Source organism: Haliotis rubra, unplaced genomic scaffold (assembly GCF_003918875.1).
Source record: "Haliotis rubra isolate DU_JTF1 unplaced genomic scaffold, ASM391887v1 Scf1508, whole genome shotgun sequence".
NCBI classification, from domain to species: domain Eukaryota; kingdom Metazoa; phylum Mollusca; class Gastropoda; order Lepetellida; family Haliotidae; genus Haliotis; species Haliotis rubra.
In genome coordinates, this window is record NW_025765457.1 from 128,108 (window position 1) to 152,157 (window position 24,050).

General features: G+C 38.2%; 1 protein-coding gene across 2 annotated transcripts; it reads left to right on the forward strand.

The window, feature by feature from the left end:
- The first annotated feature begins 63 nt into the window (after nucleotides 1-63).
- On the forward strand, nucleotides 64-23,585 carry LOC124270316 (protein mono-ADP-ribosyltransferase PARP15-like). 2 transcript variants are annotated; one of them, XM_046705362.1, is made up of 21 exons: nucleotides 64-206; nucleotides 491-553; nucleotides 1,063-1,267; nucleotides 1,592-1,742; nucleotides 2,118-2,144; nucleotides 4,232-4,276; nucleotides 4,491-4,547; nucleotides 5,345-5,415; nucleotides 5,560-5,787; nucleotides 6,046-6,270; nucleotides 6,443-6,536; nucleotides 6,732-6,775; nucleotides 8,075-8,308; nucleotides 9,400-9,621; nucleotides 10,288-10,354; nucleotides 10,853-10,917; nucleotides 11,288-11,463; nucleotides 19,088-19,150; nucleotides 19,933-20,051; nucleotides 20,534-20,670; nucleotides 22,383-23,585. In XM_046705362.1, the coding sequence occupies exons 1-21, from the start codon at nucleotides 196-198 to the stop codon at nucleotides 22,635-22,637; spliced, it is 2,559 nt and encodes an 852-aa protein (XP_046561318.1). In that variant the 5' UTR covers nucleotides 64-195; the 3' UTR covers nucleotides 22,638-23,585. The 2 variants fall into 2 exon arrangements, with proteins under 2 accessions (XP_046561318.1, XP_046561319.1); XM_046705363.1 differs by lacking the exons at nucleotides 19,088-19,150; nucleotides 19,933-20,051; nucleotides 20,534-20,670; nucleotides 22,383-23,585 and adding an exon at nucleotides 12,619-12,658.
- Nucleotides 23,586-24,050: the final 465 nt, after the last annotated feature.

Sequence of the window (24,050 nt, forward strand, 5' to 3'; positions counted from 1 at the left end):
GTACACTGAACCCACCTACTACCACCCAGGATCTCCTCCGTCGTGCTGCTGACGTCATTTGCAAGAAGGAGGCTATGTCCGGGAAATGACGTCACATACATAGATCTAAAGTCCGAAAACAGGCACAACCGGTCATCAGAAGATTACCACTACAGACTGGTAGAATCTCAGTTCAACAGGTATCTGTCAAGAGACATGGGGAATAGGTCAGTGGCATCACGGTACTTTAAGTATAATGTTTCCATTTAATGCTGATTGGACAAGTGAATTTATCCTGTAAAGTGTCTACCCTATGTCAGTGAATTACAGAAAACGGTTGTGTGTTATACTGATTTCTCCAAGGAGATAGCGTTCGTTCTCACCTAGAAGATAAATGGAGTTCAGTTTTAATGAGAGTCGCATATAACATAACATAAGGAGCACAGCACAAGGATTAAACAGAATAATGTGAAAAACAGTAACATTTTGAAGTATATTTCGTTTCTTGCAGGCACATTTTTCAAATAACAAAACTGGAATATGTGGTGAATCCTGACCTAATGAAAGTTTTCAAGTAAGTATGAACATGAATGGTATGTAGTTAATTCTAATGGGGCACATCTTTAACTGGCAATTCTATTTCATTTGTCTACTTTAAAACAGCCACACGTGGCATAAGTCGATAGAGGGAATCTCGTCAGATATCGTCCCTGTCACTGATGCGTCAAGCCCGGCTTTACCAAGGCCTGTTGTGGCCCTCATCATCTAACCTTTAGAGCAAAATAAATGAAAAGTCATACACCATGTTAATAGTTTAAAGACACCCGGAATCCACATGCACAAATGTTATTTAGCCTAAAGTTGACGGCACTCACCAGGGACTGATATATCATATAGCGTTCGCAGATCTCTTCTTTAGCCTAAGATTTGCCAGTATTTCCTTTCTACCAAGATCTTCGGTGAGACATGTAGTGATGCTTGCAGAGCAATGGTTAAAGTATTTGAAGCCTTGCCAATTGGAACACCTGGTAATATCATAATAATTCCATAGTTTGGTCAGTATTGGACAACTTACATTTCTAGCGCGGCCCAGGCGCGGATGCCGAAACAACAAGCTGTCCTTGCTTTTTGTGGAGCTGCAAAAGAAAATATAAAAATCATCTGTCAAAAAGGATTTCAGCAACAATGGGACAGAAAAACCGTCACAGTCAGTGAATATCCTCGATTTGCAATGCAGTCCATGCAGAAATCCAATCTGTTGCTCATATGCAAAGTCTTCAGAGGAACGGTAAGACAACATACGACTTTCTGCGTGTAAGTAGTGGCATAAACATTCATCATGTTGTAGTGGTAGGTGTGTTGGACTATGTGAGGGATTTGGTATGGAGTATATATATAGAATGTTAAGGTATTGATAAGGCAGTACGTAATAAGTCATTGTTAATAGACATTGTTAATGTAGAGTAGCCCTTTACTGGTATCATTTATGCAATATCCTGATGATGAATGTTAAAGCAAGTGTTTCTTGGCTTTGAGTGCAAGATATACAATTTCTATATCATATAACATAATAATTATATTCTTCATTTTGTGATTATGTGGTATGTTCAAGGGACAGAACATATACTCGGGGACAGATAAGCCTGGCTCCTACTCCCTCGTATATTCCCGCGACAAGGCACTTGTCCTGCGCAAAGAAGACTTCATACTTCCATGTTATATTGTACACTTCAACATCTGCAAGAGTTTCCGACTGAAAGAAGGTACATGCAACTTCTTTCCATATTCATGATAAATCTCTTTCAAAAGCAGGGTCGAACAACCCCGCCTATCATTTGTAAGCATCACTGCGGTGAATAGTGGTGAAAAGGTAAACCGAATACCATAAGTATGGCCTATTGTGAAGTACAGGGCCATCATTGGTTATGTCAACACCTCAGCATAAATTAAATGCCTTGTTCACATATGTAAGGTATGAGAGGTTTAGGACTCCCACGTCTGAGGAGATTTACCTGGTAACAGATGGTGTGAATAGTCTCCCCTTCTGGACTAAGGTGGTCATTTGTTTCAATACTCATGTCAGTTGAAACTACATTGTGTTTTTGTCTTTTCCCATGTCATTATATTTCTTTCTATAGATCCGGGGAATGTGCTGGAATCTGCAGGTATGTAAACTCGTGTTCCTTGTAATAGAGACGTTACTGTTGATATCGCAGTCTGGCAACGCAAGGTGAGTATTATACACAGGGCGTGTATGATATACTGTGTGTGTGTTTGTGTATGATTTTACCCTGTTACCCCAACCTTCCCGGATACCCGTCATGTTATTTCCTGACATCAAATTTGTAAGAAATGGCAATATATTCTTCAGCTCGGAGGCCAAAATTTCGAGTTTTTGAATATTTTTAAAATGTATTATATTCAAAGGAAGTGACTGTAATTATGTCTAAATCTTCAAAGACAATAACATATTACATTATTTAATCTATTAGTCATATGATCATAACGGGTCTGAGTACTGAGACGGGTACCGGGGCCAAACTCATTACCCACCTATTCTGGGTATCCGGTTTACCCGTCCCAGGCCTAATATACAGAGTGGGTGTGTATGATATACATGGTGTCTGTATAATATACAGTGTGTGGGGGGATGTACAGGGTGTGTGTGTGTCTGTCTGTCTGTCTGATATATAGGGTGTGTAGATGATATAAAGGGTGTGTGTATGATGTACAGGGTGTGTGTATGATATACAGGGTGTGTGTATGATATACAGGGCGTGTATGATTACAGTGTGTGTATGATATACAGGGTGTGTGTGTATGGTATGCAGGGAGTGTGTGTATGATATAAAGGGGTGTATGATATACAGGGTATGTGTGTATGATATAAAGGGTATGTGTGTATGATAAACAGGATGTGTGTATGATATACAGAGTGTGTATGGTGTATTATATACAGGGTGTGTGTATGGTATACAGGGTGTGTGTATGATATACAGGGTGTGTGCATGAAATACAGGATGTGTGCATGATATACAGGGTGTGTGAGTATGATATACAGGATGTGTGTAGGATATACAGGGTGTGTGTAGGATATACATTGTGTATGTGTAGGATATACTGGGTGTGTGCGTATGATATACACGGTGGATGTGTTTGATGTGCATGGTGTATGTATGATGTACATGGTGTGTGTTTTATTTGCAGATGTGTGTATTATATATAGGGTGTGTGCGTATGATATGTAGTATGTGCGTGTGGTATACAGGGAGTGTGTATGAAATACAGGATGTGTTTGTATGATATACGGGAGTGTGTGTATGATATACAGGGTGTGTGTATGATGTACATGGTGTATGTATGATGTACATGGTGGGTGTTTTATATGCAGATGTGTGTATGATATATAGGGTGTGTGTGTATGATATGTAGTATGTGTGTGTGATATACAGGGAGTGTGTATGAAATACAGGATGTGTGTGTATGAAATACAGGATGTAAGTGTATGATATACGGGAGTGTGTGTATGATATACAGGATGTGTGTATGAAATACAGGATGTGTGTGTATGATATACAAGATGTGTGTATGATATGTAGTATGAGTGTGTGTGATATAGGGAGTGTGTATGAAATACAGGATGTGTGTATGATATATAGGGTGTGTGTGTATGATATGTAGTATGTGTGTGTGATATACAGGGAGTGTGTATGAAATACAGGATGTGTCTATGAAATACAGGATGTGTGTGTATGATATACGGGAATGTGTGTATGATATACAGCATGTCCGTATGAAATACAGGATGTGTGTGTGTATGATATACGGGAGTGTGTATATGATATACAGGATGTGTGTATGAAATACAGGATGTGTGTGTATGATATACAAGATGTGTGTATGATATGTAGTATGTGTGTCTGATATATAGGGAGTGTGTATGAAATACTGGATGTGTGTATGATATACGGGAGTGTGTGTATGATATACAGGATGTGTGTATGATGTACAGGATGTGTGTATGAAATACAGCATGTGTGTGTATGATATACGGGAGTGTGTGTATGAAATACAGGATGTGTGTGTATGATATACAGGGTATGTGTGTATGAGTTTCATGGTTTCCTTGTCAACTTTATTCAAATAGCCAGCGGCCACAGAATACAGAACCATTTGACGGCCATACCCTACAGCGAATTGACTGTTGGATTACGAATTGATTTGGTGTTACATTCTAAATATTTTGTTTCAGATTCGCTGGTCCGTCCCGCTGTGGTACAATCGTTTTCCGGAACTAGTGAGTGCATTCTATGACGGCGCCCGTTTCATGATGTTTGGTTCTACACCATATTTCAAAACGTATAACATATTATACTATACTATAAATTATGACAATAAACGTGTATTTGGTACTTAAATATCCAGAAAAATAGGGGGGAAATACGTCCTGGTTTCCAAAATACTAAGGTAACTGGCCTCAGTTACTGACTGCATACTGTATATCTCTCCAGAACAAGCTGCACTGCCAGCTGGAGCGACACAAGCTGGTGGAATGTCAACTGTATCGGGTAAGTATGTCGGTCGGCTTGGGATAGATCCTCCCCCAGGGAACTGAGTATGGACCCCGGTACACACCTATGAGGAGAAAAATGTAAGGTCTAAGATGGACTTGGTAAATAACAAGTATGCTCAAATTTAGCAAGGGAAGTAATACTGGCAAAAAGTATTGAATGGCAGTTCTGACAAGAATTTCTCAGATATGATTGCAAAGTTCCATTCATATGAATTGAGTGGTTCCTGAAGAAAACAGTTCCCCATTTCAAACGCAATGCACTGAGCCAAATGACTTACTCAGTGAACATTGTCAGCAGTGAGACAGGTTACATGAGTGACATTCAAGGGCGTAGGCAGAGAGTCGGACGAGCCGTCTTCCTGGCAGGAGCAAACCAGGTTACCCGACTAATGACAGTCAACAGTCTGGGAGGTACCAGTCATATGGCACCAAGACCAATGGGTGTCGGACTGCTTGGTACTTTAATATAAGCATGATATTTCGTAAGCGAGGCTTAGTCGAGACGTTTCTTAGACGAAACGGTAAATATAAACAATAAGGGGAAGACTAGAATTTGGGGGTCTAATTTGACTGTTCGTGTCTGGGACTGTACCCCGAATATCAAAAGAATATATCCAAAAGGACGAGTAACAGAAAAAGAATGGTTAGTTTCGCATGCCCTTGACGGTTGCTCAAATAACAGAAGTGCTCGAAGGAATTGCCCTGTTGATCCACTCTCTGAAGTAAAATGGTTCCTTCTGCTTATATTCTGTTTTTCTGTGACTGTCAGCCTGTTATTGTATATTTATGCAGTTCCAAAGATGGGCCTTTTGATGAAGAGTGAAGCAGTGGAACTGATAGTTGGTGACATGTCACATCAAAAGGTAAGCGATGTGTCAATCTGGTCTCACTGAGATACGCAACATACTTGTCATCACTTGAAACAACACAGCCTTTTCACTGTGGTAGTGTTCAGTGATTCGTGAGTAGTAATTGCATAATTGGAAATCAATAAATATCTTTTCCAGGTTGATGCGATTGTGAGCATAATTGGATCTGATGGGAAGTTTCTGCCTGGAAGTGTTCCATCCCTGGAAACAGGGGGGCAGGAGTTGCAGGAGGAACTCACCAAGGCCTTTGCGGCCGGACGTCAAGTCGGTGAGGTAGTTCGAACCAAAGGACGGCCACTCCAATGTCAGAGATTGTTCCATGTTGTGTTGAAGCAGTGGATGAATCCGAACGATGCCGCTGAGAAGGTTTGGAATACGTTTCTTCAGCCGTTGTTGATTCCTCTCTCTACGTCTCTATCCTCTGACCTAACCACATGGGTACAATGCGCGAAGCCCGTTTCTGGTTGATATTGCTGGAATATTGCTAAAAGCGGCATAAAAATAAAACTCAACCACTTACTCTATCTTCTTAAGAGCCTGGATGGCGATATATCAACTAATATATTATTAAACGCTTCTACTTAATTTTCAAGTTTGCTACCCAAGTGGTTCGCTTATCAACAGATTCTTAAAACAGTTGTCACCAATTGTCTGGAGATGGCGTCAAAGAGACAATTTAAGACCATTGCTTTCCCTGCACTTGGATCTGGGGTGCACAGATTCCCTGGGGCGCGATCTGCCGACATTATGTTTAAGGCCGTGGAAAGTTATCTACAGAAGCATGAAGGCACATCTATATCATCAGTCAAAATTGTCTTAGAACCATCATGTGACGTCTTGCTGAGAAAGGTAATTTCCTATTTAATTACTGAATGCATAAATCAGATTTGTTCACTTTAATCAATATTGATTGATTTGCACTAGCGGTGTGATTTCATTGAAGCTATGTAAATACTCATTGTATTAACTATTCTTCTTTTAAATTTATTTCAAGTATACCACAAATAATTTCTACATATAGGACTTTGAAGGGAGGATGGGTAAACGGACAGTTGTGCATGAGAATACAATGAGCAAGGAAGTGGTGTTGAAGAAACAAGTTGGAACCAGTAAAGGTGATGTGGCCAGTTTCAATATGCAAAATCGCGATGTAAAACAGTATACTTTACCTTACATATTATTTCTTAGTTCAAACAATCATTCTGAAGTTCGAGTTTGTGAACGTATAGTTAATGACACTATGTCTCAGTCAGTGCCGTTAATTGCTATTGTTTCCCTAATCAGTGACCCAGTTCATTTTCATTTTTCAGTGCTGACCGTAAGGGCAATAGTTGGTGACTTATCAAAACTTACGGTACGTGAACGAAACTAGTTTGGTAAATATTTTTCTACAAATAAGGCGATACAGCTAGACTGTAAAGTGTCATACCAAATCGTTATGTTCCGAACAAATGGTGTGTCATAAACATTTAGGTGTCATTGCTTCGTCGGATTGTCGTGGGTCTTCTACGTTTACAGGAATTGCTCTACACGCACATTTCAGTAACAGGGACGATGAAAGAGTTCCTGGATGAATAGTCCAGTGCTTGCCACATGTGTGGCGGTAAGACGTATATATAACAATTTAAGGAAGTATTTATTGAGAACGAATGATGGGCATTATAATGAATTGATAAAAAGGATGTAAACTAACACAAAATAACCCAAAATTCCAAATATGGCAACGTTTGTTACAAGTGTTATTTGATTGGACGCTTAGAGTCTGCTAGGGATAACCATGATATATGCTATCATAATGCTATTTAGAGCCTGTATAAAAACAACAACGAACATGATTTGTACTTCCTTAGTATTTTGTGAAATGCAACACTACATGTAAATTTGCATTTTAAATGATACATTTTAAGATTATTTTGCTAGAATAAATGATAAATATACTGATGAAATTTCATTGCATTACCGACGATCGATCGATGACAACGGTGTCAGCTTTGCAAAAGATGCAAACATAGATGTGTGCAAATTATTGTCACATTATTTATTATTACATTCACAGTACAATATATTGATTGATGGTTCTGCATGCGTGTTCACGATTCGTTTATCTTTTTATTTTGATTTAAAAGATACCAAATGTGTTCCGTGCCATGTTGAAACTAATGCAGTAAGCAAAACTCAGTCCGTAAAACTGAGAACCAAACAAAACCAAACCCACAAACAACAAAGCAATGTGATATGATTAGCTGTATTCTACAAGTAAGTAAGTTTACGCTAGAAAGGTATTACAGAGACAGCACAAATTCAAAGGCTGTATAATACAAAGCAGTGATTACAACAACATAAACAATGATGGCAATCCCTCACCCAGTGTCCACGGTAAAAATGAACTCAACACAATGCTGGTCTTTTTGTAAGTTGAGATATAAAGTACGATGCGAAGCATAAATTAGCTCCCCTTACATACCTAAGAAAAAGACGACAGAAAATTCTCCTACTCCCTAGATCAAAACTTAGTGCATTTATTAAAAAATAGCCGATTGATCGCTAAAACCTGACAAAGCTCCGAATCAATACGATTGAAAGAAAAGGTTCATATTCTCATGTGGCTCATGTGGCACTGACAAACACACCTTTTCCAATGTCGCCCATCTAGGACGATGTCGTGGTAAACACCACACAAACTGACCTTGACCTGTCCGTTGGTGCCGTGTCCAATTCTCTTGTGAGTGCTGGAGGTCCAGTGCTGCAGACCGAGTGCACACAGCAGCACCCTCAGGGGGTCAAACCAGGTACTGTTGTCCAGACTCAGGCTGGGACACTCAAGTGCAAGAAGGTCTTCCACACAGTGCTGGAGGAGTGGGGAAAGAAGGGCGACAAAACAGAGAAGGTATGTATGCATAGGGCTCGCTGTTGTCCAACTCATTTGGTCGAATATGTGATTTTAATCAGTTATATAAAATCGTGATCAAAATCGATGAAACCCTTTCCACGCCCACATGATTAACAGAATTTCAAATTCAAATACACACAAATTCACCGGGTAAGAACAAATTCACAATCTGTAAATACATAGATATTTTTTTTAATTTAAAAGCCGCACTCAACAATATTCCAGCTATATTGCAGCTGTCTGTAAATATTCGAGTCTGGACCAGACAATCAAATGATCGGCATGATCAATTTACTCAATTAGGATACAATGCCATGTCAACCAGGTCAAAGACTCTGACCATCCGACAAGCATGGATTGATAAAACCGGATCTTCACGGGTCTAGAACATTAATTTAGCCATCAGGGCAGCTTATTGTCTTCTCTGGAGCTCTGTTAGAAACAGAATATGTTGTCACTGCTATAAAACATGAAATCTTGTTGAGCAGCCGAAATTACCAATTGTGTCCCTTCCGTCTTGATTTTTTGCATACTAGTTAGAATTTCTGCTCGTGTTGGCTAACCAGAAGGTATTTGATCCAGCAACATTCAAGACTTGTGTCAAAGGTTGTCTTTCAAAAGATGTTAGGCCAAACATGGAGATGACATTTCCAAATTAGTCCCGCCAACGACAATTCATTTTGGCCTAAAACCATTTTTCTGTACTTTTGGAGAAAGAATGTCACTGGTATGTTAATCAGCGCTCGGTATGTTACATGGCAGTAATAGTAATTCTTGGGTTATATAGCTGCATCTGACTACCCTGCAACGGGTGAAGGGCCGGGACTAAACTCGCATGTGGCTGTTAAGACTACTTGGCCACCATCTCTTCTCAGTTCCTGTATGGAGTGAAATAACTAATAAAATATATTTTGTGGGAGAAGAACTGATTCCCAAAATGAATCAACTTGACGTTTGTTGACTTAATGTGACTTCATGGAAGCCAATCCCTGCATTATCTGTATCTTATTGCATAAATTAATTATTCCACATTATGTTTATACATCTTTACAAGCATATATTCAAAATGCCAACATTTCATTTTCCAGTCCTTTGTCTCAGTCGTTACTACCTGCCTACAAGAAGCCTCGAGACACAACTTCAAGTCCATCGCTTTCCCTGTTCTCGGGACAGGCTATGCTGGCTACCCACCAGAGACGTCAGCAAGGCTGATGATGAAGGCAATCGTGGACTTTGTGAACACTCCTGCCAAAACATCACTGGAAGTTGTCTCAATTGTTGTGCACTACAAGGATGACGCCATCAGAAAGGTTTCTATTTCACTAACTGTCCTCACTCCTTCATGTAACCTGTAACGAAGGTCAAGGTGCGGTGATGGAGTAGACTCTGTATCCGCCTTTATAAGGATGAAGAGATTGGTGGCCTTCGTGTATAATAACATAACGAATACATTCGTAAATAGAAACGGTTGTAATCTATTTATCTATATATGTATTTAAATGATTGAATGCCTGACAAAGAAACACATAAGCTGCAAATGCAACTTCAGTATATTCGTGTTCATAGAAAGTTACACAACGCAAATGCATACTCAGTTAAACTCAGTTTTACATTTTCTTAAGATATACTACAAAGTATGCACGGTTTCTGCTATTGCCTGTGTCTGTTCTATGTGCTTAATGTGCTTCTACTCTCTGTGTTTAACTTTCTTCTCCAACATGGATATTATATTCAAAGACTGTATGGCACTCATGTTGGCAATAAACAGAATGGTTTCCAACGCTGTTCTGGACTTTGAAGTGTACTTTATGTTGCCATGTTTATTCAGGCTGAAACGTGTCTGTGACCAGAGCAAAGCAACTGCTCCCTTCCGTGAACACCATCTGAAAGTGATTCATCAACACATGTTTATGATTGGAACCATCAAACTCGTGTGCTTATGTAACTTGCTTTGTCACTTTTATTCGTCATTTTAGATTTTGGAATCACAAGTTGAAGAGAGTGAACGGCTGATGAACATGGCCAAGTATATTGTTAAAGGAGGTAAACTGAGACGCAACTGTTTGAACTGTTAGAGCAATATTACAGCTAACACTAGAAACGTTATAAAAAACAGAGTCAAATAAAACGCTCCTCAATTCATCCTTGTTCCATGTATTAATCATCTGCATGCTTCTAGCATTTTCCCCTCTTGACATTTTGTAAAACCCTTTTGTAGAAGTATACGACGGAGGGGGGGGGGCTCGATATTCATTTCACAATTGTACATAAGCCGTTGAACCGGCGAATATCCGGATTAGCATTGTTCACCTGAAACCCATGCTTGTCGTAAGAGACGACTAACGGTATCGGGTGGTCAGGCTTGCTTACTTAGTTGACACATGTCATCGTATCCCAATTGCGTAGATCGATGCTCATGTTGTTCACTGGATTGTTTGGTCCAGACTCGATTATTTACAGCCCGTATAACTGGAATATTGCTGAGTGTGTCGTTAAACAACAAACTAAAAACACCCTTTGACATTATTTCATATCCTGCAGATGGATCCCGGGTTGCAGTGACTGGAGATACCCATGTTGTGGCTGGTCATGTGGTCATCCAGAAGGTAACGTCTCCTAAGTCTGTTGTTTCATGTATAGTGAGACTGGGCGGCAGTGTTTGCTCTCGCTATAACGAGGCTAGTTGCGTCACATAGACATGTAAATACACCGATCATGGCTCGTATTTAAGACAAAGTTGTCTTTTAAATGAGTTAGACATGTTTGACAATTGTATCTAATGATAGAGACAGACATATTCACATCACTCATATACTTCGCCAAAGACTTAAGTTTAGTCATAGTAAAGATAATCCCACTGAGCCCAATGGTGAGCTAGGTGTTCTGGCGTAGAGTTAACACTTCCGAGTTTTCAAGATACCCAACACGTTAGCAGGCTGGTTGAAATGTACCTCATTCAAGTGTCATCCTATCTAGGATCTCGTCAGTGCGGCATCTTACGTCCCTGGAGAAAAGCAAGCACTTGGTGGAAATGAAGTGAAACATTTTGAGCTGAGACCGGAACATCTTTTCAACATGACGCCAGAAAACTACCACTTTAGGCTGGTGGAATCTCAGTTCTATAGGTACCTCATGAAGGACACTGTCAATCGGTATGTAAATTGTCACAAAACGTTCAGCCATATTGACATACAAAAACAAACTCATATTTATCAATTAGAGAAAAGACGGAATCACAGACTACCTTCCCATTTTAATTGACAATTATAGGGAATCTTAAGCCAAAGTAGACCAAATGTGACATGTTGCAAACGACTGCTTAAGAAAGACAGAAATAATACCATTAATGGAAATAGACCAGAAAAAATACATTGTTAAATCATGTTGAAATTTATGAAGAGGTATCGAGAAAGCTATGTCAACACAGACCCATACAGAAGAAGCTAAACTGTTCTGCTAGCTGGGGTCAACTGTCACATGTGAGGTTACCTCCCCTGTTGAGTAAATTACCGTTTCAGCCTCGCGTGATGAGTATGTTGGACTATTTTATCATGGAGGGGGCAGTTGCCTGGAAGGTGCCAGGATCGATTCCCACTTGTGACCGGGTGTTAACATTTTGGAGCTAACATTACTTGCAGGCTCTTTCAGTGATGTCACATCCCCTAGTGTGCAGTACACAACCCTGTGCACTTAAAACAACCCACTCATTCGACAGTAGGTGGTCAGATTTTTTAAAATATTTTTTATATTTTTGATTCTCCATACATCCATACAGTTCATTACTTAACAGGTTGGTATAATCACGATTCGTAAATATATACAAAGTTGATTTACAGGCAAAATGAATAGGTACTTGAAAATATAATAGCAGTACATTATATATAGCGCTAGGTTAACAGAACAGGTTGTGACACAGTGACGAAAATTTTGTGAAGCTGTCATATTTGCAATTTGAATAGGCATTAAAATGTTCAGCATAATATGTTGTCTTTACGTCTTCAATAATGTAGTTCAAATGGTGTTTTATCTCTTTGTTTCATTTTGTATATTTTATGTTTCACTACTGTTATTATCAAATTCAGAGCATGGTTTCTCTTTTCACAATATCCTAGAATAATATTTTTCTTTGAAAAGATAATATTTGACCCTGTTTTTTCGAATATCCATTCTTCTATTTTCTTCCAAATAGCTTTTATGACTTTACAGTCACAAAATAGATGTAAAATTGATTCTTTCTCGTATTTGCAAAATGTGCATGTGTTGGGATCTTTATATTTCATTTTTGTTGGCAAATCATTTGTTGGCAGAAACCTATGCAGTATGCTGTATTGAAACCACGAGTGTTTTACACTATTATACGATTTAAAGGTTGCTTTTTCTATCGTTCCCCATATATTATCGACAATAGACCCATTAAGTTCTTTTTGTCACTTGTTTCGATATGTTAAAGGTCTTCAGTATTTACCATTTATGAGTATGTCATAGATATCTCTACATCCTTTGGGGTTTCCTGCTATATTTCGTAAAAGATAGGGCAAGATCGGGGCTTGGATTTTTTCTTCAATATGGATGTTTATGGATTTGCAGTAGTATTTAATTGATTCCACTATTCCTTGACGCTCTAGAAAGTTAGTTTTGCACCCAAACGATTTTTTTAATTGTTCCACCGTTAAAAAGTTACCTTTGTCGTCAAAAATGTCGTTTATATAAGTATTCCCTTTGCTTGAATAATGTTTATAATTGATTAGTTTTCCATCTATTTGAATATTGTCATTTAACTATAAGGGTTGGGATAAAATATCACATGCATTTTTTGCTTTTTCTGCTTTTCTGGTTACTAATTTACCCCATGATTTGAAAGTGTCTTTCCAAAAATTATTTGTTTCTTGAGTTATTACTTATTCAAGTATGTGTCTTTTGCATGTTTGTATAAAGCTGTCGATGTCCCAATGTGTCTTCGTTTATAGCAATTTCCTTACTTTTGAATCTGAGTTGGTGCGTCTTTTAATCAATGATATTTTTTGTGATTAAATAAGATTTTTTATCTCTGGGGTTCGTATTCCTCCGTATTCATAATTCTTTGTGATATAGTTTCTCGACTGACTTTGTCTGGTTTGTTTTTCCATATAAATGTAAAGCAGAGTTCCTCAATTTCCTTAATCATTTGATCGTTTGGGGTGGGTAGAGTTACAAATAAATGATTAAGTTGCGGTAAAAGTAAACTTTTCAATATGGCATTTCTACCTAAGGGAGTTAGATCTCTTGCTAGCCATTGGTTCATTGATATTTTGAGAGTCTTAAGTTTATCTTTATAGTTGCGTTCAACCATTTCTGCGATGTTGTGAGTAAATACAATTCTGAATAGTGTAAACGAGTCACTCTTCCAGTCTAAATCCCAGTTTCTGCAAAATTTTCTTTTAGAGTTTTTTTCTGAGCCTATCCATAATACCTGTGTTTTGTTTACATTTATTTTTAAGCCTGAAAATAGGCATATTTACTAAAAATTTCTAATGTCGCCTGTAAACATTTTTCAGTGCCATCTAGTATCAGCGAAGTATCATCAGCGTATTGGGAAATTAGGTATTCTGTATCTCCAATTTGTATTCCTTTTATTTTATTATTATTTCTAATCATTGTTGCCAAAATTTCTGCGCACAGTATAAAAACATAAGGGGAGATGTCTGCATCCTCTCGAGATATTGAAATAATTTGAAAGGAAACCATTTACAACAACACATGATTGAATGTTATTAAAGAAGGTATTTATCCATCTTGTAATCGATGGTCCAAAGTTAAAGAATAGAAGAACTTTTTGAATGAAATGATCTTATAAGATACTCGTGAATATTGGACCCAAAATTTTTGAAGAATTCAACAGTGAAATCCGATGAGCCAGGACTTCTTTCATTTTTCATTTTTTTAAGACTGTTTAAAACTTCTTCATATCTTAATTGTCCTTCTAGATTTTCTTGTTGATTTTTTGATAGCTTTTGGACGTCTATGTTTTTAAGCAATTCTATTAGGTTCACTTTTTCGCATGTTTTTTTCGTGTATAGGTTATGGTAAAACGATTTAGTTTCAGTTATAAGATCTTCTTTTTTCGTTAGGGTTTCCTTTTGATTGTTTTCAAGTTTATATATTGCTTTGTTTAAAAAGTTTCGATTTTCTAGAGACAGAAAATATTTTGTCGTTTTTTCTCCTTCTTTCCATTTAGCTTTAGATCGTAGTGGTATCCCTTCTGTTTCTTTTTTATCAATAGTCTCTAATTCTCTATTTGCTTCTTTTTATTCATCCTGTAGCTTTGTTTTGGAATCTGTATCATATGATGAATCTATTTTTATTTCAAGTTGATCTATGTTTTTTTCAAGCGTTTGGCGCATATTCAAATTTTCTTTCTTTTTATAGGAAGAATAATTTATTGTGTGTCCTCTGATCATTAACAAAAGCGTTTCCAAGAAGAGCTGATCGTTTACTTTGAAGACATATTTCCCTGTTTCGTCTACGTAAGATTTGTATTCTTTGATTTCATTTATCAGTATTTTGGTTTTTTCCCACATATGTTTTATCATAGCGTAAAGAATTGTTGAATTTCCAGTAGCTTTTGCCTCTTTCTATCTCACTGATCTTTAGGTGTCAAATTATTGAATGGTCAGACCTATATGCTGCGCCAATGCCGGTATCGTGAATTAAACTTTTGAGGTTTTTGGAAACGATAAAGTAGTCTAGTCTTGTCTGTTTGACGGGGGTTTTCTGTTTCCATATATGTGTATCTCTTGCTATCTAGGTTTTGTTCTCTCCATGGGTCTATTAGATCATTTCCTTCCATAAATTCTAACCAGGTTTCTCTAGCTTTTGCATTTTTAACGTTTTTATAGTTGAAATAATCCATTGTTATGTCTTGTACAAAGTTCCAATTTATAAGGTGAAAGTAGAGAGGGAGAGCTAACAGAAAATAACATTATAAGGCAGAGTGTTACCTTCATTTGATTGTTTAGAATCCGGTACATGTGTTATCCTGTTGTGGTTAAGGTAGAGGCGTGGCCGTATGGTGTAATTCAGTTGTCCTAGGTTAGTGTTTAGGTAGAGGCATGGCCGTATGGTGTAATTCAGTTGTCCTAGGGTTAGTGTTTAGGTAGAGGCATGGCCGTATGGTGTAATTCAGTTGTCCTAGGGTTAGTGTTTAGGTAGAGGCGTGGCCGTATGGTGTAATTCAGTTGTCCTAGGGTTAGTGTTTAGGTAGAGGCATGGCCGTATGGTGTAATTCAGTTGTCCTAGGGTTAGTGTTTAGGTAGAGGCATGGCCGTATGGTGTAATTCAGTTGTCCTAGGGTTAGTGTTTAGGTAGAGGCGTGGCCGTATGGTGTAATTCAGTTGTCCTAGGGTTAGTGTTTAGGTAGAGGCATGGCCGTATGGTGTAATTCAGTTGTCCTAGGGTTAGTGTTTAGGTGGAGGCATGGCCGTATGGTGTCATTCAGTTGTCCTAGGGTTGATGTTTAGGTAGAGGCATGGCCGTATGGTGTAATTCAGTTGTCCTAGGGTTAGTGTTTAGGTAGAGGCATGGCCGTATGGTGTAATTCAGTTGTCCTAGGGTTAGTGTTTAGGTCGAGGCATGGCCGTATGGTGTCATTCAGTTGTCCTAGGGTTGATGTTTAGGTAGAGGCGTGGCCGTATGGTGTAATTCAGTTGTCCTAGGGTTAGTGTTTAGGTAGAGGCATGGCCGTATGGTGTAATTCAGTTGTCCTAGGGTTAGTGTTTAGGTGGAGGCATCGCTGTATGATGTAATTCAGTTGTCCTAGGATTAGTGTTTAGGTAGAGGCATGGCCGTATGGTGTAATTCAGTTGTCCTAGGGTTAATGTTTAGGTGGAGGCATGGCTGTATGGTGTAATTCAGTTGTCCTAGGGTTAGTGTTTAGGTAGAGGCGTGGCCGTATGGTGTAATTCAGTTGTCCTAGGGTTAGTGTTTAGGTAGAGGCGTGGCCGTATGGTGTAATTCAGTTGTCCTAGGGTTAGTGTTTAGGTAGAGGCGTGGCCGTATGGTGTAATTCAGTTGTCCTAGGGTTAGTGTTTAGGTAGAGGCATGGCCGTATGGTGTAATTCAGTTGTCCTAGGGTTAGTGTTTAGCGCGGGTTACATGCTAGAGTCGTGGCATGCGCCTGTTGCACGTGCAGTTGGCTTGTTCTTTTCAGTGTGGTCTTTGTTAATACATGTAACGTTGATATTGTGTTTATTTGGCCGCTTAGCATGTGATTTTATATTCAGTCTTGAGTAGTAGTAACTATCTCTTCTTTATCTTTAAAGTTAAATTTTGTACGTTATTTGGGATTCATTATTCATTTATGTGAAGTATGTTTACATTTTTGGTCATTATTGTTGCTAATATTCAGCGAGTCAGTTATATTGTGGCTACAGGTTCTCGTTGTTGTTTGTTGATTATATATTTATTTTTGTTAGGTAGTATGGTTATTGACTAGTGAATACCGTTTGGTAGTATAGATAAAATAGGTAATATAGTTTAATGTTAACATTGTTATGCTTATGCAAAACCGTGCATCAATGATGGAAGCAGTTAAGTGAATTTGTTTTATAAATGTATATATAAAAACATGTGATGTTTTGTACATAGCATAAAAACATCAGTATGTCATAGTTCATATCTAAACATGATGATTGTCAGCAAAATGGTGCACATGTGGGAACATTTAATTGGCATATTCAGGAGACAGATGCATGAACAAAGTTTGCATAAGGCAGTAGTTTCTCTGTATCCCTTGATTCATATATACAGATATACAGGCATGTGATGTTTTGATCATAACATCAAATTATCAGTATGCCATGCTTCATATGTAAACATGTTTGTTGTCAGCTGAAATGTGGATATACAAACATTTGAACAGTGCAGTAGCATAGGTGTAACATTTGTAGTGGAACAATAATTTTACATAGATTCAAAACATGAATCAGGTGGTCAGGTGATCAGATGGTATAAACACGAACACGTGCATACACCTAGTTGTGGGTATAGTAACGTGCAGTATCTTTGGACACAATACTGCAAATGGGTACTTTCTGAGGATGAGACTGCACTTAACTGGCGGCACTTGAATGATCCCCGCGGAGTTGAGTTGGTAAAAACAATACAAAAAAGACATCCGTTGATGAAGGGAACACTCAAGCGCATTGAGCATGTAGATGCATGTATATGTGCGCTATATAAATATCCTACTATCATAATTTTATGACTTTGGGGTTTCGTTAAAAATATAACTGAACAACAGCATAATGATAATGCGTAAACTACATACACTGTGCAACATTCCCCTCCGGAAAGACAGACCGTAGGCTACACTGTCAACAGCAGAGCGCAGTGAAGAGTTGAACACGATGAACGTGCGTCGTCTGGGTCGATGACAGGTGGTGTGAAGGCGATTCCTGATTATCTGTGCTGACACTCTACCCCAGAACAAGTGTCTGCTAGTGTAGGTTGCAATCACAGATCTGTTCTAGAGATCGATTTGTACGCCATCTTGGTGTGACGTCATACTCGGCACCCCAAACCTGCAGCAGTGCTCGTCTGTTGTATATGGGTCCTTAAGGTTCACTCCCAAAAGACAGACCACCCATAAGACAAACTCAATGAGTACACAAATTAGCTGAGCCATGCTGTCCAACCCTATTTAAATAATGAGCTGATCCTGAGTCACTACAGAGTATAATAACATCACACTCCTATCTCCTGTGCCCTGTAAAGTAATATCAACAATTTCATAAAGATACCAAGCTGGTCCTCAATAAGCTTATTTACATATTCGAGGCCATCATGTTCATAAAGAAAAACTCAAGATCATACAAGTATAAATAACTGGAGAATAGGTCGTTTTTATAACAGTTGTTGGCTAAGTTTTTTGCAAATAACTGGAGAACAGGATGTTTTTATTACTAAAGATTATTTGAAGATGAAAGTGAAATAGTATTTATAAAATTCAGTATAAACAAAGTATATAACTGGTGAACAGGATGTTTTATAATAGTTATTTTTCACATGAAGTTTTTCCTATGTCTTTTTTCCGATCACCCTTCTAGATGGTTACCTGTATGCCAAGGTGAAAGGAGTAAATGATGATGTTCAATTGACTTTCTAATACGTGTTATCTGTGCACTGAAAAACATGTGTGTAAAATAATATGGTGCTTGGTCTCATATGTTTGACAGGTACATGTATATAAATTATTGTTTTTGATAATAGTCATAAGAAAATGTGATCTGGCAAATATATGTTGATGCAATATGTCTTAATTTAATAATCATAATTCATTACATGATAAAGCTATAGTTAATACCTAATTGGCACATACCATATTATCAAGGGTACAGCTTAATTAAGCCTTATGCAACCAACCACAAAATGTGTTGTTTTAAGCGGTCTGTGTTTTTGGAGGTCTGTCTTATGGGAAGATACCGTCGTTAAACTGTGTACTGTTCTGCTGCATTAAGCCTGCCTATGACACTCTCATGTTGCTGATTGTGAATCGCAGCATACTCGCTTGTTCAATAAACTTGCAATGTTGATGCGTGTGCCTTGATCATGTGACACGCTGTGCGTGATAGTTATGTTTCACGCTTATTCACGCTTTATGGCCTGATTTTTCACCATAAATTCAACTTCACACTTTAATGATAAATTAAGAACAATTTTGCCTGATTTTGAGAAAGCCGTATTACACAGAGTCCGGATTTGACAGATTCCACTGTATAATTTACGAATATTTTCCTTCAGGCATATTTTTCAACTCACCAAAGTGGAATACGTCGTGAACCCCGTGCAGGTGAAAATGTTCAGGTGAGTCGATGTTAAGCATTGTTAGTTCTTTTTTGTCGTTCTTAGCAATATTCCATTATGTGTCGGAGGTTTATAAATACTCAAGTCTGGACTAGACAACCCAGTGATTATGATCGCAATTGTAATACTATGAGACGTGTCAACCAAGTCCGCGAGCCTGACCACCCCATTCCATTAGTCGCATCTTTTAACAAGTATGGGTTACTACTCACTTCTACAAATAATATCAGTAGTAGTATATCATTCCACAGTTATATTGGATTAATGCACTGGTACGTACACATGCTTATATGAATCAGTGGGACAAAACCTTTTCCCTATTCATATGACATTTCTGTCAAAACAGGAGTCGATGGTACAATTCCGACCATTTTTTAAACATGCATCCATCGATCACCTTCAAATCCTGGTAATACCAGTCCTTCGCTAAAAAGGTGGGCGTTTCCTGTCCCATGGCGACGCGTGTCACAAACACACGCAATAGCATGTTCAATTGCTCTACTGAGAAAGCACGAGAGCACATGGCACATAGACAGTTATATACACGTGCACTGTGTTTAAGTGCAACAAAAATAAAGAAATCATTAAAATAAAATTTAAGATTTGAATCGGACATCACTTCAGTCAGGGATGCGTCAAATTTACAAAATGTCTTCATACATCCACCATGAATGTTGTAACCTGGATATAACAACATGTGAGCAAGAGCTGAAGTTTGTAAATATTTGTAGAAAGAGAATGATCGATTTACATCGTGTATATACAATATGTCATATGTGCAGGGCGGCCCAGGAGAGAATGTCCCTTAAAGACGCTTCATACGGCCTTCCTGTTCTTTGTTTTCATGGGACGTCTGAGGACAACATAAAGAGTATTTGTAAGGAAGGATTCCGTCAGCCTGGTGGGTACTATTGTCTGTTTCTCCTAAACTGATACTGGCTGCCTGATCAATGTGTTCATGTCTGTTGATGTATCACAGTATATAAATGTCCACGTGTCTTAGAATTTTATATAGTCCAAATAGTTTTTATATATTTTCATATACTGGAGAAAAAAATAGATTGTCACAGACTGCAATTCACATTCTTTTCTAACTTTTACTATGCATCCAATGTTCAATAAGATTGTTATACAAAATAGTGAAAATACTCTGTACACCTACATATGACTTATCCTTTGACTAATTATAGAATAGTTAAATAACAGAAAATATGAACGGCATATACCTACAATTAAATTGATTGTTATCACTGGGTTTGTTTTTAATTTGCGACAACTGCCGATATCATAAATTAGGAACTAGATTATATAGTGCTTGGTTATTCAGTTGTTCAATACTACATTTTTTATCGAAAACTATTACTGGACACCCTCTTGAACCAGACCACCCCTACTTCGACGAGACAACTGACGTGGGTTGGTACGGGAACGGTATCTACTTCAGTGAATACCCTCGGTTTGCGATGAATTACATGCAGAAGACCAGCAAGTTAATCATGTGCCAAGTCCTGAAGGGGAAGGTAAAGTGTCATACAAGTATCACACAGCGAGACTCAGCGCAGTTCTACTACTGCATGCATGAGTCAAAACGTACATTGATGTATTAGCCTAGATGTAATGGCCATCGTATTATTTATCAGAAACGTATAATCAGCATGACACCTAGATGTAAACAATTACGACTTCAGAACAGAGACTTATTAGTTTAATACATTAAGCCTAGACACCCCATATTCACATGGAAATTATATAGCAACGGCCGTATTTTCTCAGACTGAACAAATCTAATGAACTGGTGCATAAAATGTGTCAATGATTTTCATACCATATGAACTTTGTAGTGAAAAGAAAGGGTTGAGGAGGAACATAGCCAGGTTGCCATGACATAATCTGGTTTATTTAAATATGGTACAGATTTGGCAAATGAAGTCATTCATGGAACAACATAACAAAGTTCACTTTTCTTACGAAGACCTAACTGTCAGTACAGTACACACAACTTCTTCATGGAATTGAAGAATAATGTCTTGTAGGTCCAAATACTGATTCTGAGGAATCCTGTTCCATTCGTCATGCAAGGGTCATGCAAGGCAGCTGTCGATTCATTGAGAGTCTGGATAATCTGGTCTCTCCGTCGAACACGACAGCATAAATGTCCCAAAATGTCCCACAGGAGCTCAGTGGGATTGAGATCTGGACTGATGGCTAGTCATGGAATGGTCTCAACAGTATTCCTTGGCAAGAACTGGGTGGCAGCACGTGCTCTGTGAGGCCTGGCATTGTGGCTAGAGGATGGCTATGAAAACGTGGGACAACATCCCTCTCAAGGATCTCCTTTTGATACCGAAGCCTATTAAGGTTACCACGAATGGTGATGAGGTCCATCTTGACACCCAAGGAAATGTATCCCCATACCATGATACCCACAGGAAACCGTCTCCTGGATGTTGCAGGGAACCATAACTGTGTTCCATTGTCCCCAACCGTGTGTACGACCAGGAACCATACTCAGCATCAGAAGTACAAATGTACAGATAATGGCGGGATGGTTTACATGGAAGGTTGTACAGTTTTAATGGTGGTGTTATGGTGCAATATTCCAGCGAACACGTTGAATACTCCAGGCAAGCGGTGCTGCTTTGTGAACAGGAGACAGTTGCATGCGCTTGACGGGCCTCCTGGACCTCTGTCCTGACTTTCCGATTACTGACGGTCCTGTAGGAAATGACACTCATTGGTAACCACCGTTACCATAACCATGTGCTTGAGTCCCATGAACAGCGAGTAACAAGTTTCAACAATGCTATATCCTCTCTAAGTGTTGTCTTGCTGGGTCTGCCAGGTCTTGGAAGATCTTCAACACCATTGGTAAACGTGTCTTGAAATGATGGAAGGATTGCGCCCAACATTATGTTCAATTTGTCTGAGGGACATTCCTGCATTTCTCATGCCAATACTGTGTCACTTGTAAAACACCGGATGTGAACTCCCTGAATATGAAACTCCAACTCATAAAGAAAGTCACTACAATAAATTGACCAGTCCGAAGTCTTCATTAGACTTAATTATATATTCATCCACTCCAGTCAAGCAAAAAATAATAACTATGTCGCATTTACATACACACTTATGTGGTCCTAGAAATTGCCCACAACCATTCTTAAAACTTGTTATGAAATTGTAGGTTGTAAATAAGAACAAGTATATAAAAAACAACAACTTGATATTTCAGACCTTTAGGTGTCCGAAGTTAAAACTTGGAGCCCCAAAAGAGCCCGGATACGACTGTCATGTAGACCCGTATGGCAAGGAAATTGTGATATACGAGGAGGACTGCATTCTTCCTTGCTATATTTTGCATTTCGACATCTGCAAGAGATTCAAGTTCAAAGAAGACAAGGAATCCGCTAACGACAACGATGACACTGCCCTCGAGTACCTGAACGAAATGGAAATGCACAAAGGAGAGCAGTGCCCTGGCTTCTGAACACACGTGGTGGTCTCGATCATGTAGATTGGATCTCTGTTGTTGCAGGCGAACTAAACTCTTAATGCTTGCAAACTGTCTGATATTGTATTATCTTTGACTATATAATGTAGTGCTAATAAGCATTCGCATAATGAATACATCTTGCTGGACACATGTGAATAAATGTTTAGCAATAAATATTTATGAATTGCGACACTTAATGGACAGGACTACTTCCATTATTGACATGAAATATTATGGATTGTGATGTCTTACGAGTGTCATCAACCCACAGAATGCTCAGGGGTTTTCTCTTTATCAACAAATATATAGTTCGAATTTGAAACAAAATTATGTGAAAAAGGTTCAAAGATGTCAGATACTAATGTATGAGGACCATATGGTGATGTAGCCTAGAGACTTTTAGTCACTGACTGATTCGAAGTCCCCTGTTAGTAGTTCAAAACACGAAGGTTGCGGGGATATAATTCTGACCTCCATTCATCACATCCAGTTAAGGGCAGGGTTCTCAGCAAAAGTTTAGGTTGAAAGAGAACATATTTGCAAACAACGTTTTGAGAGGGACATGTTGATCAAACGTTTATTTTTGACAATTCTATCGCTCTTGTGTAATACACATGTTGATTAAGTTGTTCACTTAACATTGTACAGATACATATACTTATGTATATTACTTCTTCATTATTTGGACAGTGGGGACAGATTCTGCTGGGAATCAGTGCAGTTGACACACTATATATAATATTATTTATCAACTTTGAAAAAAGACATCGACAATTGTAATTTTGATATTTTACAAAGGTATTGTCCTCGTTTAATTTTCTTTTCTAGTTGCACAAATGAAGGATGTATTCATTTCATCTGCAAAAGAGTATAATATATATCCTTGAAAGATCATTTGTTTACAACTGAATCTTGCAATGGCGACAAAGTGTATGGATCACGTCATCTTTTTGTTGGTTTGAATTCCTATTGTAGATTTTTAAAATTACTTTCGTATTTTGATTACAGTATACACTATTAATGATTGCACTATTGTACAGCATGCTCTCTTTTTGATGCTTATACGGACACCAGTCTATTAGAGAAACGGTGTGTTCTTTTAGAAATTAACGTTTGAACTATTATTTGATACCTTATAGACTTGTGCTAGTCTATATATCTATCTATCTATCTATATATCTACACACACACACACACACACACACAAAGAACTTAATTAAGCACCTTCTGTATTTTCGTAATGATAGGTTTTCAACACCCACGTAAAACATCTCGTGGTGATCATGATGGAGTTTTTCTCATCCGTATGATCCTTTGACTCGTAAAAAAACGACAAAATGATTGGAATCCGTGTTGACTTTATGATGATAATTGCTCATTTAAAAAAAAAATACCCACTGATTTTCA

Coding starts and splice junctions, on each gene's coding strand:
- LOC124270316 (XM_046705362.1), top strand. Junction 5,416..5,559: donor GTGACATGTCACATCAAAAG/GTAAGCGATGTG, acceptor TATCTTTTCCAG/GTTGATGCGATTGTGAGCAT. Junction 9,622..10,287: donor AGGATGACGCCATCAGAAAG/GTTTCTATTTCA, acceptor TCGTCATTTTAG/ATTTTGGAATCACAAGTTGA.